Source organism: Alligator mississippiensis, chromosome 3, assembly GCF_030867095.1.
Source record: "Alligator mississippiensis isolate rAllMis1 chromosome 3, rAllMis1, whole genome shotgun sequence".
NCBI classification, from domain to species: domain Eukaryota; kingdom Metazoa; phylum Chordata; order Crocodylia; family Alligatoridae; genus Alligator; species Alligator mississippiensis.
Genome location: NC_081826.1, coordinates 39,229,930 through 39,249,007, shown reverse-complemented (window position 1 = coordinate 39,249,007; position 19,078 = coordinate 39,229,930). Strand labels below are relative to the sequence as shown.

Sequence of the window (19,078 nt, the reverse complement as noted above, 5' to 3'; positions counted from 1 at the left end):
TCCAAGACACCATGGTGAAAGTTTCCAATGGCCACATTGCATCAGAAATCCACCAAGCCATCACAGCTGTCAGCTTTATCCTAAGTATGCCATCATTTACAACCAGGCTCCACATTACGACCATTTCTGCTCTGATCCCACAGACTGGAATGCATGCTTTAAGAATCTCGAGCGGGGATTCCTACAACTACAATGCACTTCCCAAACCATAGCCATTTAGATAAACAAAACCAGATTCAAACCTCACTATGACCTGCTACAAGACTGAGACAAGGACAACAGAATCCCTTTGGTTGTCACTCCAGCTTTGAACATCTTATACTTTTCATCAATGACCTTCAACACTTCTTGGAAAAGGATGCCCATCTAAAACTGTCCTAGCTTACAGATGTTCCTCAACCTCAAATTCCATATTTCAAGCAACAGGCTATCTAACTCCCATTCTTACCAAAGTACCAGACCATGCTCCAAACCCAGATACAAGCTGTGCCCCTTCATCAATACAGACCGCACCATCACTGGACCAAATAATGTGGATTGTAACATACGAGATTTATTCACTCTTACCTCTGCCAACGTCATATGTGCTATCATCTGCCTACGGTGAACCTCTACTCTCTACAGACGTCTACATTCTCATTGCTGCATGTAAGAAAGAATGAGCACTGATAGGATATCAGTTCAGGAAAGATGCACAAGCCTGTGGCAGAACATTTTAACCTCTCTGGACATTCCATCCACAAACTGGACTGTGTTAAGTATGGTCTAAACAGGGGCGGTGGATTCTTATGCCATTTCCTGAATTAGTTTCTGTGACCCGTTTGTCCCTATGGGGTCTTTGCTTGTTTGTCTTTCCTGTTCTCTCCCCCCCTTTCCACCTTCTCCTCCCCTGTCTTTTGTATTCAAATCACTCTCTCTACTTGATAGACTGCTCTGTGCATGTCCTTTCATAGAATCTGATAAAAGCATGTGTAGGCTTACAAAAACTCATACAACTCTGATTTTTAGTTACTCTGTAAAATGCATCTCTACCCTGCCTTCTATAACAACCTTGACATCTAGTCTGCTGGTGTGCTAAAATCTCTGTGGATCATACTAACCAATAAATATTTTATTATTTCCTTGTAGTCTCCAATCTATATGTCTGTGTCCATTGTAAGCCCTTGGGTCAGAGACCATCTTTTTGGTTTTTTCTCTGAAAAGCACTTAGTACAGCGGTCTTCTGGTCCTTAACTAGAATTACGGAGTGGATTTAAGAATAGCCCTATCTCAGCCATCAGAGACCAGCAGTCATTGTGCAGTACCACTGTACCTTTCCATACCTGTGTTGCTGCCTCAGAGTGTTGTGTTAGCATATGGTCGTTTGAAATTTCTGTACTTTTAAGTGTAGATGATCAACTACTTGAACATCTCTGAAAGTACTCATTGAAAAAAACAAATATAAAACAGATGCATAAGTGGACTTTGGAATGAATGCACTGTGGACAAAGAGCCATCACTACACTCTTCACAGTCAAGTTTTTTTCATAAGCTCATGTGGTATACACCTGTGTCAAGTTAGCAGCGTACCTAGGTGCTGTATAGAAGATTTAATGATTCAGAGTGCCTTTTGTTTCTTTGTTACTTTTGTGATTTCACCATATTGTCCACCCCCAGTATTTCCATTGTGTTTTACTCTCCTTCTGTTTAAATTTCCAATTATTTTGCTAACACTTGATTTGGCTCCCCTTACTAATGTTTGTTGAGAGGTTAAATAATATAGGTGAACTACATCACACATTTAAGGAAAGCATTAAGTAAAAATAAATTTGTATTACCAAAAACATCCTGTAAAATGCAGTGCATTAGACCCCAACTAAAGCAACACATGACATTTAAGAAATGAGCATTTTATGAGCTGGCTGAAAAAAATATTTTAACAGTGGGAGCAGGTTATGGTCATTATTTGAAGGGAGCAGTTTGTGGTCATTTTTGCATCCATCTAATAGTGCACTATTACATCTCTGTTTCCCTTTCATGTATTTAAGGCTCCCTGTATATGTGCAGGTAAAGCCAAGATGGGATCTAATTCATGATTCTTACAATTGTGCCTCCTGCCATACCATGCTTTCATGGCAGAAGACACGATTGTGAGATCCTATCATGCCTTACTGCCAGTGCAACAGGAGCCCGATCCCAGGCTCCACCTGCACAGTCAAGAAACAAGCTCCCATGGCTGGGAGCCCTACACACCCCAGTTGAGGGTCTCCCAGCTGTGGGGGGCATGCTTCCAGAGCTAGAGGATTCCTGCATGGGTGGTCCCCCTAGCCTAGGGTTTGACACACCTGTGGGGCAGGGAGATCACTGTAGCAGTGATCCCTAGGGCTTGGGGGATTTATGCTGGGCACAGTGCACCCCTACCACTGACAGTCCCCTCAAGTGATGGGGCTCCCAGCTGCAGGCAAAACTCTGCTACATTTGCAAGTTAAAGCTCAGTAGCAACCAGCTATAAAGTTAGTACACATTTTTGAGGTCTAATTTTACAGCTGATTGGAGCTTTTTATGGTGTGATAACTACTTTTGCACGTGCAGCTGGTCTCCAGGTGATTGTGCAATTAACCAGTAAATTGTGCAGTACCCATAATGTGTAGAGGGGCCCAAAGTCATATTTATCAATAATGTTATGTACATTTGAGCAGAAAATTATCCAAAGTGTACCAGCCTACCTTTTTTCATATCATTATGCCTTCATCCCTCAGCTCTGCTCCTTCTTCACCAAAGAGAAAACCACTACTTTTCCTTCTCATTATGGAATAAGTACAGAACTGAAAAGAATGTAGTTTGGTGTAAATTTAAGATTGAGGTGATGTTGATGGTCAGGAAAAACATTTCTGGAACTTCATAATTTCTGACTTCTTTCATCACTGATTGCATTTGTCAATTTGCTGTGCTCTCCAAATGTCTTGGAATAATTTCTTTTCATGGACTAGGTTTTTCAGTGATTCTAATTTTGCCACAGTTGTCATTCCATTTTTACCTCTGGATTAAACTACTGTACTATGCTCTACATGGGACTAGACATGAAAGGCATTCAGAACCTTCTCTTAATGCAGAATGCAGATACCCACTTCTCCCACAGGTAAAAAGCATTTACCTGTGTTGAGGAAATGTTGTGCTCTACAGCTTTCAAATTCTTTATAAAATAGCTACAGATAAGTTTAAATAGCCTGAGGCCTAACTATCTCTAAGAGTACACCTCCCTTTATAATTTACCATGCTTTCTGCGTACCTCCAGAGCACTTACCATAATTGTCACCAGTGTAAGTTTCAAGGTAGCAAAAACAAGGGGTTCTAAATAGTAGACCCTTATCTCTGTTTTTGTTCCTATTAGAAATTTAATATAAGTGTGAGCCTTATCCCATTCAAAAAACATTGTGATACCCATTTACTTTTTCTCCTGTGTAACATTTGGTCTACAGATGGCCGCTTTGAAAGATTGTGATCTGCAGCCAAACCTATTTCAAAGAAAGAAGCTCTGCTGAGATGTGTATGTGTCCTTCCCCATGCCCCTCCCTGCCATAAATGTATCACAGGGTGTGTCTGCACTGCAGTGTAGGGGTGTGATTGCAGGACAGAAAGCTTTCTCTTCTAGCCACCATGGGTAACAATAACATTCAAGATATGGCAGCAACCCAGGCATGTGCCCATGGTCCCTATCAGGCTTGTATTGTCTATACTGAAGTCTCTAGTGCTCTTATGGTTACTCATGCTACCTAAATGAAAGCTAATGGGAGGTATGCCATCCTGTGCTGCAAATATACCTTCTGACTGCATAACCTTCATTTCTTTCCCACCTCAAAGGAAATGCATAATCAGTCATTCCCCTGTGTTGGGAAATGTATTAAGACGTTAGTGTATTGTTTTAACTTCAATTATTTGTTCAACAGTGAGTTCATGGTTAGTTGTTAGGCAGAAAAGGTTCTTTGGGTAAATCCAATATCTTTTATTAGACCAGCTCAAATAATTGGAAAAGTTCTTCTTAGCAAGCTTTCAGGCACAAATGCCCTTCATCAGGCTGAGGAAGTGTATGCAGATGGTCTGTGCCCTTCCTGGATGGAGTGGTAAAGCAGTCAGAGGCCAGTATGTATGCATGAAAGCCAGTCAGGTAAAATGTAAATTGAGGTGGTCAGTAGGTGAGAGACAGGTAGGGGAAGGGGAAAGGGGGAATGAATGTAGCTGTAGTCAAAGGATGGGAAACAGGAGGGTGGTGGGAATGAGGGAATGAGAATAGCTGGTAAAAAATGGATGTTTTACCTGGGAAGTCAGATATTAGGCAGGTTATAATGTGTCATAAATCCAATGTCTATATTTAGTCCATGAATTTTGTATCTGGTAGATTCATGAAGTGGAGTTAATACGCTCATCTGTGAAAGGTATTTTGTAAATTCCCTTTGAGGATTAGAACTGAGAGATTGGAGAGAGTGGTTTTCTTGTGAGAAGTGTGCCCCCACCGGTAATTGGGTATTCTTATCTTTGATACATTTCCAGTGTGCATTCATTCTGGTGCACAGTTGTTGTTTGGTTTCTCTGACATATTTTTCATCAGGGCATTTGGTGCACTGGATGAGATACTACAATCTGAAGGTGCAGGTGTAATATCCAGGAATGTTGATGGCTCTGTTATGGGGTGTAGTAATTGTGGGGATGGTGGAGGTGTGCTGACAAGTTTAACATTTCTTGTCCTGGCATGGTCTGGCTCCATTTAGTGTGTTTGGGGCTTTAGGAAGTTTGCTTCTGGTGATGAGGTTGGTGAGGTTTGGTGCTTGTTTAAGGCTAGGATGGGTGGTTCTGGGAAGATCTCTGTGAGAATTGGGTCTCCTTTTAGTGTGGGTTGCAGTTTGAGGATTTTCCGTATAGGTTCCAGGGAGGAGTGATATGTCCTAACCAGTGGCATGCGACTCATGGGGATTTTTCTTCTGTATTGCAGCAATTCTTCATGTGGTATCTGGGTGGCTGTTTCAAAAGTGTGATCTATTTCCCTGGAGGAGTGTCCTTGTTGAGTGAAGGTCCTTTTGAGATTTGTGAAGTGGTGATCATGAGTGTTCTCTTCAGTGGTATCAGAGAGCTTGGCTATATATTACAGCTTTCTTGGTTTTTTTAGGGCGATTGCTGGTTCTGTGCAGATATGTATGTTGGTCTGTGGGTTTCTTGTATATGATGGTCCTTATTGTACCATTCTGGATAGTAACCATCGTGTCTAAAAAGTGAATGTTGGTGTTGGAGTATTCCGGTGATAGTCTGATGGAGGGGTGCTGCACGTTGAATTTCTGATGGAAATCAATCAGATTGTAGGTTTTCAGTCCAAATGATGAAGATGTCATTGATATATCTTAAGTATAGCAAGGGTTTGATGGTGCAGTCCTTGAAGAATTTTTCTTCCAAGTGGCTTATGAACAGGTTGGCATAATGTGGGGGCATTTTGGTGCCCATGGCTCTGCCCATGGTCTTGAGGAAGTGTTGGTTATTGAAAATGAAGTTGTTTCGTGTGAGGATGAAGTGTAATATCTTTGGGTTCTGTACTCTGAGCTGCAATCTTGTTCTTGCAGATATGTAAGGCAGGCTTGAATGCCATCTTGGTGTGGGATGTTGGTAGGCTGGTAACGTCCATGGTGTCCTTAGACCAGTGGTCACCAACCAGTCAATCTTGATTGACTGGTTGATTCTGGAGCCTCTGACAGTCGATCTCAGTCTGTCAGAGGCTCCACAACCTGGAGCAGCAAGCCACATGTGGCTGGGCTGAGCCACGCCCCCTGCCACCTGGGCCAGGCTGGGTGAATTGGGTCAGAGCCTGGGAGGCAAGGGGGTGGGAGGCAGGGCAGGGGCAGTAGATCCTGGAGTACCCTTTACTTACAAAAAATGATCTTCACCATAAAAAATTTGGAGATCACTGCCTTAGACTAACACGGCTACAACCTACACCCCTGAAACATGGTTAGTTGTTAGTTATCTAGTGAATGTTCTAGCACTTTTTAGAGTTTGCCTTTATGGAATCTAGGGATTATCTTTTCTGTGTAAGAAAAGTAAGTAGACAAGATCTCACTTGGACTTTTTCCATCTTGAGACAGTGTCTCCATCAGTACCACTCAGAAAACTCACACCAGCAGGATGATGTTGAGGTGAGCATCACCTAATTTCATTGTGTTCCTTTTTTCTTCATCAGAAAGGAAGGCACTGGAGGGTCTCATAGACCAAGTTTTGTTTCAGTAGTTTAGTTGAACTGACAGAAAGATCCTTGTCTGCACAGATATGTCAACAAGCACAATTGATTGGTGCATCCTTAACATGGAAAAATGCCTTAGGCTTGCATTATGGAAACAATGAAGAACAACCAGAAATCAGCCTAATTATCCAGATCACTGACACACATGTTTATGGAATGTCACTGTCCTGATTAGAAGCAATTAATTTAGGGCAATGAATCGCATAAGAAAATATTTGAAGGCTGCCATCCCTGTACCTGGGAAAAGAATTAGATGGCTATGCATAGTTTATAGTGGTCAGTAAGTTATGTTAGTGATAAGATGCGAGTGATAGAGTATATGCTATGTGGCATAAGATGTCTTACCTTTTTTTGTCCTTGATTTTAGGATCTTTAACTGTTTTATTTTAAGTGTTTTTATGTAGGAATTAAATATTTTGCTAAGGTTTCAAAACCAGCTATTTATAAAGTGAAGAACATTCACTGACATGCTGTTTTTATGTAATTTACAGTTCTGATAGGCAAGGTTTAATTTATTTCACAATAGTTTTTAACAGTTGAATTCAGCAGAAAAATAACCAACAAATAACAAATCATTCTGCATAGGTCAGTATACATTAGATTGCAGAATCAAATGTTTACTAAACACACTGAAGACACTGTGGATTTGCACAAAGTATTGACAGTTATCATTAGAGAATTGTATAATGTAATCCTAATTGTAAAGTAATGTATTTGAATTATTAGATTTGCCCTGCACTTAGCTGTGTCCTGCATGGAGCCCCACTGATTTTAGGGTTGGGACTATAGAGTTGTGACCACTGTGATTATTAATTATTAATAAATGTTTGTACTGTGGTAGCACCCAAATGTCCCAAGCAGGTTTGAAGCCTTGTTGTACTAGGCCAGCAATTCTCAACCAGGATACTATGGGGTGCTGCACAATATTAGCACTGCTGGTATGTAAACACCTGCACATGATTCACAAGATAAACCCAGAGATTTCAAATAAGAATCAATAGTGTCAAAAACATTCTGACATATTGTGGGCTTTGACTAGTTTGCAACAGAAGAATTGCTCTATTATTTTGCCATAGTCAAGAAACAAGTGAAAGCTAAGAGCTGACACATTTTCCAAGGAGTGGCTTGAGCCTAATGAGGTTGAAAACCACTGTACTAGGTGCACTGTACATAGGAAGAACATGTGATGTTATGATCTCTTCCCTTTTTCTTTCTGTCTTTCTTTCTTTCAGCATAAAGCGACATCAAGAACGAAGAGCAATTTTGACTCCGATTTTAACAGATTTCACAGTTCGAATAACTGCTGCTCCTGCGATTATTTTCACAAAAGTAATTGCACCAGAGAATTTGCACACAGAGGTTAGTATCAAGAAAAAACAGAAAAAAAGAACAGCATGTTAACATGTAAACTGTTGTCCCAGTAGCACATTTTGATATTGATATTGTTCTAGTAAGCAATATTAAAATAAAGTGTTTATACATAGGAATAGCTTTAAAAAGTACTGTTGACTTGGGTATTTTACTCTGACACAGATAGTGATTGTTATCTGTATTTTAGGGACAGATCTTTTTTTATTTAACAACATTATGATTGCACCTAATCGTGGCCCTCCATTTGCTCAGGATGCCCTTGTGCTAGGTGCTGTACAAACACACAGAAATGAATAGTCCTCGTCCTAAAGAAAGAAATGAGGAGAGACCTGATACATCAGATGTACACAAAGGTCCATTGAATTGTGTAAGTCCACATCCTGTTTGTCTCACTTTAGCAGGGACATCGTCATTGGTTGCAGGACTCTCAGTGGGGGTAGCGGGGAGAATTCTACTGCCGCTGCCTGCCCCTGATCTCACGAAGCTCGCAGCAGCAGGAGCATTCTCCCTGCTGTGAAGCCCCACCCCTCATGAAGCTCACAGCAGCAGCAGCATTCTCCCTACTCCCCATACTGCAACACCCACAGCCCCCATTACGAGCCTTGTAGGCCATGTTGGCTATAGGACTTGCAGCGGGGGCAGCATACGGAATGCTGTCCCCCCTGTGAGCCCCGTCAGCTGCGGGGCTTGCAGTCATGGGAGCTGGTGCAGTGGGAGGCTGAGATCATGATCCCAGGCTCCCTCTGCACACATGATAAGGCTCAATGGGATTTACTGCGCAATCCCACTATCACTCCTGCCATACACAGAAAGCGCAATTGTACATACATGTGCATGGCAGAAAGCGCAATTGTGTGGATCATGCATTACATCCCATTGTGCCTTTACCTGCATGTGTCGAGCAACCCTAAGTGTGACAAATTTATTGATACAGAGAGCATCAGCTACTAGAGAAAAATAAAACTAAGACCCTAATAACTACGTGTAATGTACTTTCTGTGATAAATGTCCATGTAATGATGTTTGGGATTTTTTATGATTATGTACATTGCTTTATCCTAAATACAAGCTGTCAACAGGCAGACCTAATTTGGCACTGTCTGAAAAGCCAAAAGTGGGAATCTTTTAATGGTTTCCAGCAGTATTTTTAAAGGCTTTTTAATGAATCATGTCTTCTCAACACTGTTCAACACAATGTTACATTTAAAAAACACTTTTCCTAGAACCCTGGAAAACACATCTGAAAGCTACATTGTCTGAGCAAAAAAGGAATCAACTGATTTTGTTGTAGTTGAACTTCCCAAGCTAAGAATTTCCAAAAGCATACCACCCCAAAATTAATAGTGGTGTAGTGCAAGGTATACCACATCGATTGGAAAGATTTTGCAATAACTTTTACCAGTCTGTAGGCCAGCTCATTAACAATAAGCCTACGGGACCTTGTACACACAAGAGATTGTGGTTCATTTTTTGGCATTAGCATGGCACAAGGGAACTTAACAATTTTATATGTCAGGAGGTGCCAGTCATTTCTGGCCAGCAAGCAGGAGTGATCTCTCATAATAGCTACCTCCTGGGGAGGGCAAAACTGAGGCAGGAATAAAAAGGCATATTTGAACTATAGGTTACAGGTACACACTTAAGCAGAATGAATAGACTGGCTATATGAGGGGAAAATTGAAACATTTAATGTAAAATGCCATCAAAAGTGTGGGCTGGAAAGAGTTTAACTTAAACAAATATTGGGGGATAGCTGAGATGCACAGAAAGGATTCAGTAATCAGAAACGTCTAAAATTTACTAATGCTCATGTTCAGGAATGTAAATGTTTTATTAGTCAGATTCTCCTTGTTACTTATTCCCTCAGAGACACTTACTGGTGAAGAAAGAGGTCTACATAGATTACTAAACATTTGAACACAAACGAGATTCTCATGAAAAGGGCAGTGCTTCTGCTTATTTATCAACCTTTCTGGACTGGTTCTATTTTTCATCTCTGTATTGCCTGCCAACCGTGGTCTAGAGCTTTAGCTGTGCTATATAATACCAATAAAATAGTGGTCATCCAACTAACTCTGCCAAGTTATTAATAGTGGTTTACAAGTAAACAGAAATCAATTAGGCTGGTTATCAGCAAGTTCCAACACATGATTTCATTATAAATCAAGCTTATTTTATATTCCAAAAAAGTACATCTTTTGGAAGAAGAGGGGAAAGGAGAATTGTAATCCATTGCCAAGAAAATGAAAAACAAAAATCTGATTGTCCACTATTTGATACTACAAAGAAACAGAAACAAGACCTCACGCATGAAACACTTAAATATAGTTTGTCTCGATGGTTACATAGGCTGTTGGAAGCAAGTAAGATATCAAACTGTGCCTTCATCAGAAGACTTTATAATTGGTATGCCAGTCTCTGCTAGTTAAGGATAAGCAGATTTAACAATCCTAATTAACATTTTTAAATAGCTTAAATTTTATAGGTCATGTAGAAGCTGTAAATTCTCTATCTGGAATTTGTTAACAAGTGTTTTGAATTATTTTTCTCCATAGGAGATTTTAGTGTGTGGCCATTCTTTAGAGGTGAACGTGACCACAAACCTGGATTTCTTCCTCAGTGTGGCTCAAGTACAACTTCTGCAACAAATAATACAAGCTAATATGGTTGGATTAGAAACTTCCAGCAAAGCCATTGAGGTAAGTTAGATAACCTGGGGTTTTCTTAGAATTTCTATGGCTCACATCAGACATTTAAATCATTTGCAATGGTAGAAATATGACATAAATGAAGTGCATATATTATTCTTTATTTATTTTTACACTTCTTTTGCCTCATCCTGCAAAGATAGGGTGACCACACATCCCAGTTTGGGCAGGACAGTTCCAGATTTCATAAGCCAATCTGAGCCAGTTAGTGAAAATTAAAACAGAAGTCCTGGAATCGCAAGGATGTGGGACTCAGTCTGGCAGGGAAGTAGAGCGGCATTGGGCACCAGGCAAGCACCACCAAGAACACCGCTGCCTGCAACAGCGCTGCAGACTTGAGGGGGCAGTGTCCCAGATTTCCTTAAAAGTAATATGGTCACACTATCCAAAGAGGAATGAGAGACCACATGAAAGGTGTCTCAGTTTGCATATGCTTAATGTATCTTCATCTTTGCCTTGGCTCATTGAATCCACCTATCATACTGGTGCTCACACTCTTACTTCTGTAAGATGGCCCCTCTGAACCTCTTACTCCACTGAGCACTAGCTGTGGGTGATGACAAACTTCACTCATTAAGCTTCCACCTTTTAAATCTAATATTTGATCATTAATGCCAAATTAGGCCTCCAAGATGTTCCTAGGAAGATGAAACTCCCCATCAGATACTTTGCAGCAAACAAAACCATATTCCTTCGTAATCCTCAAATCCTGTGATCTGTCAGGCCCACAGCATCTTGGGAATGCAGTTCAGATTGTACTTTTGTTATAGAGCAGAAAAGGCTAATCAGTAACCCAAGTGGACTGGCTGCTACCTACCTTCAGAGCCTTCCATATAGCAGGGCTGTGTAATAGAGCTATGCAAAGCTTCGGGTGGTGATTCGATTCAGAGGAGATTCAGCCTGATTTGGTGGCCGAATCTCTAAATCTGAATCAAATCCAGGAACCAATTAAAAGGTCCAAACTGATTCAAAGCACTCTGAATCTTTGGCAAAGATTCAGAGAGCTTTGATGATTTGGGCAGTCCACGGTGGCTGCAGCAGGGAGCTGCAGCCGGACTCAGAGCTGGTGAGTACTAGGGGCGGGGGAGGAGGGGCTGGGGGAGGGGGAAGAAGACTATAGGAGGACCCCTACCAGCCCCCAGCCCCTTCCTGATCCCTGCCCACTCCCCCAGCCTCACCATGGCTGCCCTGCCTGCCCCAGCTCCCAGTGCTTTAAAAAAAAAGCCCAACTCACCGGGTACTGCCGGGAGGGGGGCGATCCCTGCTACCCCCCACTGCTACCCCCCACATGCTACATGGGGGGGCTCTGCCAGCCCTGCTCCCCCAGCCCCACCCCATGGCTCCTCCGCCCAGGCCAGCTCCGGCCCTTTAAGGAAAAAAAAAAAACACAGAAAAGCCCCTGGACTCACCGCTCCTGCAGTGGCCACAGGGCTTTGGGGGGTCATGGAAGAGCCTCACACATGGCAGGGGGCAGCGGGGATCACCCCCACTGGCAGGAAGGGTGAGTGTGGGGGGTTTTCTCGGGTGTTTTTTTTCTTAAAGGGCCAAAGCTGGGGCAAGTAGGGCAGCCATAGGTGGGGCTGGTACAGTGGAGGGGAGGTCAGGGGGCTTGTGCAGAGCCCCTCACACAGCGTGGGGCAGTGGGGATTGCCCCTCCACCTGGCGGTACCCACTGAGTTCAGGCTTTTTTTTTCAAAGTCCCAGGAACTGGGACAGGTTCTGAATCTCTGAATCGAATTCGGCCAAATCGATTCAGGGCAGTTTTTCGAATCACCAAATCGAATCACTGTCCCCGAATCGGCCGGATCCGAATCCGAAGCGAATACTAGCCGCTTAGCACAGGCCTACTGTGTAACCCACCAAAGACACTCAACTCTTCTGTTCCCCTCCTAGCCAATGGGAGAAAAATGGAGGACTATTCTCTCTTTCCTGCTCAGGTACTGTCTCCACATGCATCCTGGGTTAGGGTTAGACAGTAAAAGGTCCAGCTCCCTCCTTTTCCCTTTCTGTCTAAGGACCCCAGGACTACTTTGTTATCCCACTGGTCTAAAGAAACATCCTTTCTCCCTCAGCCCCTCCTTCCCTGAGAGTGGGGGAGGTGGAGGAGACATCATTTAATTACCCTGTTGAACCATTAAAAATGTAATAAAAGAAATACAATGTAGTTTTCTCTTCCTTGGATACTTTGCAGGCACAGGGCCTCTTTTGGAAATGTGCATTGTAAAAAAGTATACTACAGGAATATCTTCAATAAATAATTGCAGGGCACTCTTTTCCCATTGTCAGAGGAATGGTCAAAATCATAAAAGTTGAATGGATGCCCAGAATTCTAATTTTGAGCTGGTGCAGTGCAAAAGTCTCGTGCTCTTAGTAGGGAGCATGCAAACTTGCTGCAACAAAAGCTACTTCCTACCTTATTCAGAACACTTTTTCTTCATTGTACCCAGAAATGCCCATTTGTCCTTCATTAATGTCTTTCATACATACTACGAAGTCCCCTGTAATGAATAAATGAAAACAATTCTAGTTCAAATTGTCAGCCTTGCTTATATCATAATATATACAGCTAACCTGGATTCAGTACAGTTAAGTATAATGCTTTCTTTCATTACTCTGTTCTCTAATACTCTGTGTTGTCTAGTCTGAAGTGCATGAATTAAGCCAGCTTATGCTGGGGTCTCTGTGTCTGTTCTTTTCATATTTTTCAACTCATGTTGTTGCCCTGAATCACTAGAGGGAAAAATTGTAATATTGATGAATGGGCCAGTTTATATCAATCTAAGTGAGTTAAATCTGAAACCTGGAGATGTCAATATTGTTAATTATTCCATTGCTGATCATCTGAATAGAAATATCTAGTGGTAATTTTCCCACAACATCCTGGCAATCTGTCCAATCAGGACTGTCTAACTTCTTAGTCCTCAGGGGCCACACGCTGCGTGGGTTGCACCAGGTGAGCTGTAGGTCATTGTGCCACACAGCTCCTCCTCCATTGCTGCTCCACTCACCTGTCTGGGCTTCCCCTCAACTGCTGCACTGGGTGCCCCCTACTGTTGCACTAAAGCCTTTCTCCTCTCTGTTACACCATATAGGCACAAGTCCCCATCCTCCTGCTGCAATGCATGCCTCCCCAACTGCTGCCCCATGCAAGCACAGTCTTCCTTCCCACATGGCCCTGATTCTGCCTCCACCTACCTACAGTGGCCCAGACTCACCCTCAGCTCCTGTGCTGCACCACATGGTCCTGCCCTCTGGGGTGGGTGTAGGAAACTGCAGCCAGAGGAAGGCATGCAAACCAGCAGATTCCAGCTGCTATTTGAAGTGTGCACGTTTGAGATTCTCCTAACATAGTTAGTGTGTAAGTGATTCAGAAGGTAACAGACTTTTTCTCCAAACTTGAGATGAGATTAAGTGGCAATGGTTCATCAAATGTTAAATGAAGAGAAGTCCTTGGTTGAATAACAGACACAATGATGCATTCTGGATATCATTTTTATTTTGAAGAGAGGTTCACACATGAATTTCCAGCACCAATAAGTTTTCAGCCATTAAGCATACTGTCTTTGAAATCACCAGGCATATAATGCTAAAGAAAACCAGGTGAAAGTCATGTGAGTCTGTGTTTTTTAATGATACTTAAAATGAAGGAATTGGGGCACTTTTTTTTTATTTTGATTGGCATATTTTGTTTATCTTCAGAGACACCTGGATAGATTATGTTTAACCAATCAGTAAGTAAAAATCACTAACAAATGTATGCATTCAGGAATTCTCTAAAAGGGATGGGGGATAAGAGAATGCCTTGAATTTATTGTAGTTACAGCCTTTGAAGCTACTTTAGGAATAGTATCACCTATTTACCTCTGTGCTTATACAACAGGAAGACTAGACTGGAAACATACCTGTTGCAACTTTTGTTAAGTATCTTTCAAAGAGAGCTTACCTGTATGCTGAAAAATAAACCTATAATGGAGTTGCCTAAGAAAAGAAAATCTAAAGCAGTAAGTTTTTAATTCAGGTTTTCTTCTTAGTAGTGTTTCTGTTAGATGTAGTGAATTCTTCAAGGTGCTTGAAGGTCTTCCTAGAAATGTTCATTTTAGATATATGTCAAGGACCAAACCACAGAACTCTGGAGCATGCCGAGAACTTGATTTCCTGGAATATTCATTGTCCAGTTGATCATAAACTTTGCCTGGCTTGTAGGGGTTCTGCTTTCTATTTGCTATGTGTTGAAAAAGTAGTTGGCCTTGAAGAAGGAAGTTTAAAAAGAACTATTGCAAAAATAATAGAAAAGGTAAGAGAAAGTTTAGTTACAAATACGTTTTCACTAGAAAGTAGAAGAAATATGAAGACGGAGCTTGATAAGTTTATGAATGGGTTACTGATGTGGGTACCTACAGATGCAGGAGACTCAGGAGGTCTCTGCCAGCCTTATCGTCCTTAATAACAATATGAATCCATATTTTTGCAACATCATACTTAACAGCTAATAGCACCTGCTGTGTTTTTGGTCCATTCACACAGTGCCAAAACCTTTTAACCTGTTTCACACCTAAGACACAAGGGTGATTTGAGTAAGTCAGTTTTATTTAAGTATTTTTGCAGTAAAATACATCTTATGCTGAAAATGAAATTAATTCATATAGCAGTTATTACACAATGCTTATTTCCAGACTTCACTTTTTTCTCTGGCTTCCAGGTTTAAACCTTTATTCAGTTTATATCCTTTTCTCATTATCTTGGTCACGCTTCTTTATGTACTGAGTGCAAATAGATTTTGTTTAGGAGAAATCTTCATTTTTGATAGAAAGTTTACTAGATCTTATACATCTGGGGAAAAGATCCTTCCACAACCAAAACTGAGAAAGTCACCATTTATGCTGTCTGGCTTTCCACCCATTTTTGCTTTACTAGAGTTGTGGGTGTTCCTGGAGTATAATTACTAACCACCTGTGAATTGGACCAATAGTTTTTTTGGCTCATTAGACCCAAGATTGGCAGAAGCTTTCCATACTTTTCATATAGAACACCTGGCAAAAGTAGGATAGCTAATGGGAATGAGAGCATGGAATGGAAATTAACGCATCCGAAGGGGAAAAAAAACCTCTGAAAGGTTAGAGCAGTCAGGTGGGTGGTGCAAATAATACATAATTTCTGTACTAGAATGCTGAAAGAAGGGAGAAGGGGATGATCTTGCCATCAGTGTGAACTCAATAGTGTGCAAGGTTTAGAGTCAGTATTGAATGAAAGAAAGATATTGAGGTAAATAGGATTTAAATATAATATGGGTTTGCCAAATATAGATCACACCAGGTGAACCACCGATGTGACACAGCCATGGAAATGACAAAACAATATTCTTTGAGGTATTCCAGTAGAGATATGGAACTGTTAGTGCCATTGCACAGGGTTATTGATAGGACCTCATTTGAAATGCCTTGTACAGTTCTGGTTGCCATTGTTCAAGGGCACTGTACTTGCACTTAAGCAGATGCAGAGAATGGTTGCTAGGGTAATCAGGGAAATACAGTGCCTATCTGACAAGAGGAGATAAAAGAGCCTGGCTTATTTAACAAAGTAAAATGAAGATTCAGAGTGGATAGGATTGCTTTCTATAAATACATCCAAGAGGGGTGGGACGGGGATGATAGCAGAAGAACAAATGGACATAAACTGGCCAGGAATATATTTAGGATGGAAAACAGAAGGTTTTTAATCACCAAAAGAGTGAGGTCCTGGATCAGCCTTCTTCAGTAAATTGAGACAGAAACCTCAATCACTTCAAGATGGTACTTGATACATTTCTGAAAGAGACTATATGATACGCTTGTCTGTTGACAGCAGAGGACTAGATTTAGTAACCAGCAGGTCACTTCCAGTCCTATGGCTTATATTCCAATGTAGCTCTTGCTCAAGCCCTCAAAAAGTTATATTTCAAAAATTTAACCTACAATCTCTTCTCTGACAGTCACCAACACTTCCTCCTTATATCTATCCAAGTGTTGCTGTTATATTAATCTTTATAGCTCATTATTTTGGTGCCGCTACTTCTGAATTGTGCCCGTTTCGCAGCACCATTTTCTGTACAGCATAGGCAAGCCTTGTCTCTCTGTGTTTATGGATCTCCCACATTTATCCCACATTTATCGCATCTTCGGTCTACCCATCATATCTGTTTCTGAGAAGTTAACTAATGCCTTTGATCTGCCAATGACAGTAGCCTGTTTGCTTTTTTTTACAAGCACTTTTTGTGATTTCTCTTGTGCCGTATCTATTCATAGAAAGCACCTTTTATCAGAATTCAGAGTTACCACCTTATCCTTTTCTAAATTCCTATTTAAACTTCCCTGGCATGATGTTTTTAACACTGTCGTGAGTATTAGTTAGGCTGGTGGACACTTGTGACCACAATGACAACTGAAACTATTAATAATGCAAATGTTACAGCCTTCGCTATTATATTGCTCATCTGTTTATCATCCTGTTATCTCTTACCATATTGCTACATTTTAAGCTCCCTGAGGCAGAGGCTGTCTTTGCTTTCCTTTGGACACTGCCAAAATACGATTACTTAATAAGATAATTATCTAGATTACCCATGCACCCTTTTTGAGGACCACCATCCTTCCTCTCTAGGCTTCTTTTCAAGACAGCAACTTTAGAGGATTAAGAACTCCTGTTTTAATGAAAGTTATGAAGTAGGTTGTGATTTGCCATCTTGAGGTGCATCTAGATTCTACAAATGCGTTTGTTTTATTTCAGTCTGGGCTCAGACCTGGCCATGGAACAGGTGCTGCATCAACAATATCAACTGATGATTTCCTTCAACTAGTGCACATTCTGGTTAAGGTGCCTGATCTGATTCTGATCATTTCAGGAGCTTCTTTTGCTATCATTGATAAAAAAAAAAGATGCTGCATGGCATTGCTTAATGGGAAGGGTAACACTTCATATCTATCTTCCCTAACACATCTTGGGAAATGTTTTGTCTACTCTAAGACCTCTCATGAGAAGGTTGCCATCCCTCCTGATCAGGGTGCTTCTAAGCTATCAGGAGAGATTGTTAATTTGGGCTGAGGTGTTATGAGTGACAGTGCTGATACTTGCTCCTAAAAGATAAATATACGTTTAGTGTAAGCTGATGCCAGGTCATGAATTTCACAGAGCTTAACTGGTATCTGACCGCAACGAAATCTGTCATTTTTATTAAATTCCAATTGAACAGTTTCTTTAGTTTTCCTGTATCTAATTAAGGGTGCAGATGAGCCCAAACTGGTTCTCACTAGAAAGGGATAGGATAGCAATGAAGCTTACTGCAGGAGGGAAAGCATTTAGAAAAAACAAGTAGCTGTTGAGCTATTAGATATCCATTACTGTTCCTAGATTTAATACTTATTTCATATTTTATTGAAATAAATTAATAAAGCAGAAGTCTAAGGCTGTGATAAACCATGTCTAAATGTACCATTGTGGTACTAGCATCTTTGAGGAAACGTTATTGTTCTGCACAGATGCCTTCCTATATCTGGTGCAGTGTAGCCATGTCCATACAATGCCAAAGGTGGGCTAGGGGTGGCAGGGTCATTCTGTAATACTAATTAATCTGTCTAAAGTGCCATGTGGTGCTGGCTACACAGCTTCTGACTTGGGAGCCAGCTGGAGCTACATGATGTGCTTGAGGAGACCATTAATGGGCACAATAAGTTAACTGCATAGGCATAGCCACAGTGAGCTTTGGTAATGATAGTGTATTGGAAACTGTTATACAAACCAATGATAACAATAGGTATAACTTCATTAAATGCACATTGTGGATGTCATCTACTTGGATTTTAAGAAGGCCTTTGATATGGTATCTCATTATATTCTTATAGATAAACTGAGTGACCATGTAGATGATTACATGGTCAGGTGGGTGGCAAATTGGTTTAGGGGTTGCATCCAGAGAGTGGTGGTGGATGGGTCGGTATCAACCTGGAAAGATGTGGGCAGTGGAGCCCCACAAGGCTCAATCCTTGAACCAATGTTGCTCAGTGTCTTCATCAGTGACTTGGATGAAAGCATGGAAAGCACTCTGTCCAAATTCACAAATGATACCAAATTATGGGATAAAGTTAATGCTCCAGGGGGTAGAGAATGAATCCAGGCAGATCTGGACAGGTTGGAAAAGTGGGCGGAACAGAATAGGATGCAGTTCAATAAGGACAAATGCAAGGTGGTGCACCTAGGGCGAAAGAATCACCAGCATGCTTACAGGCTGGGGAAGGACCTTCTCAGCAGCACAGCAGTAGAAAGGCATCTTGGAGTCACTGGTGACTCCAAGATGAACATGAGTTGTCACTGTCACAAAGTGATCAGTAAAGCTAACCGCACTTTATCATGTATTAGCAGGTGTATGACAAACAGGTCCAAGGAGGTGATACTTCCTCTTTAAGTGGCATTGGTCAGGCCACAGTTGAAGTAGTGTGTCCAGTTTTGGGTGCCGCACTTCAAGAGGGATATGGACAACCTCAAGAGGGTTCAGAGAAGGGCCACTTGGATGGTTAGGGACCTGCAGGCAAAGCACTACAAGGGCCCTGAATCTCTTCAGCTTCCACAAGAGAAGGCTGAGAGGTGATCTTGTGACTGCCTACAAATTCATCAGGGGGGGACAGCAAGGAATAGGAGATGCTTTGTTTACCAGGGCACCCCTTAGGCAGTGCTTCTCAAAGTGGTGGTCCATGGACTGGTGCTGGTCCAC

The 19,078-nt window shown here is 41.5% G+C and overlaps 1 protein-coding gene across 2 annotated transcripts in view; it reads left to right on the top strand.

Annotated features, from left to right (window-relative positions):
* Positions 1-19,078, top strand: part of VPS13B (vacuolar protein sorting 13 homolog B) — an 877,527-nt gene that overhangs the window by 615,109 nt on the left and 243,340 nt on the right. For both annotated transcript variants that reach the window (XM_059723846.1, XM_006263597.4), the window contains 2 exons: positions 7,492-7,618; positions 10,186-10,329. In XM_059723846.1, coding sequence (XP_059579829.1) covers positions 7,492-7,618; positions 10,186-10,329 — 271 coding nt within the window. The remainder of the gene's footprint in view (positions 1-7,491; positions 7,619-10,185; positions 10,330-19,078) is intronic.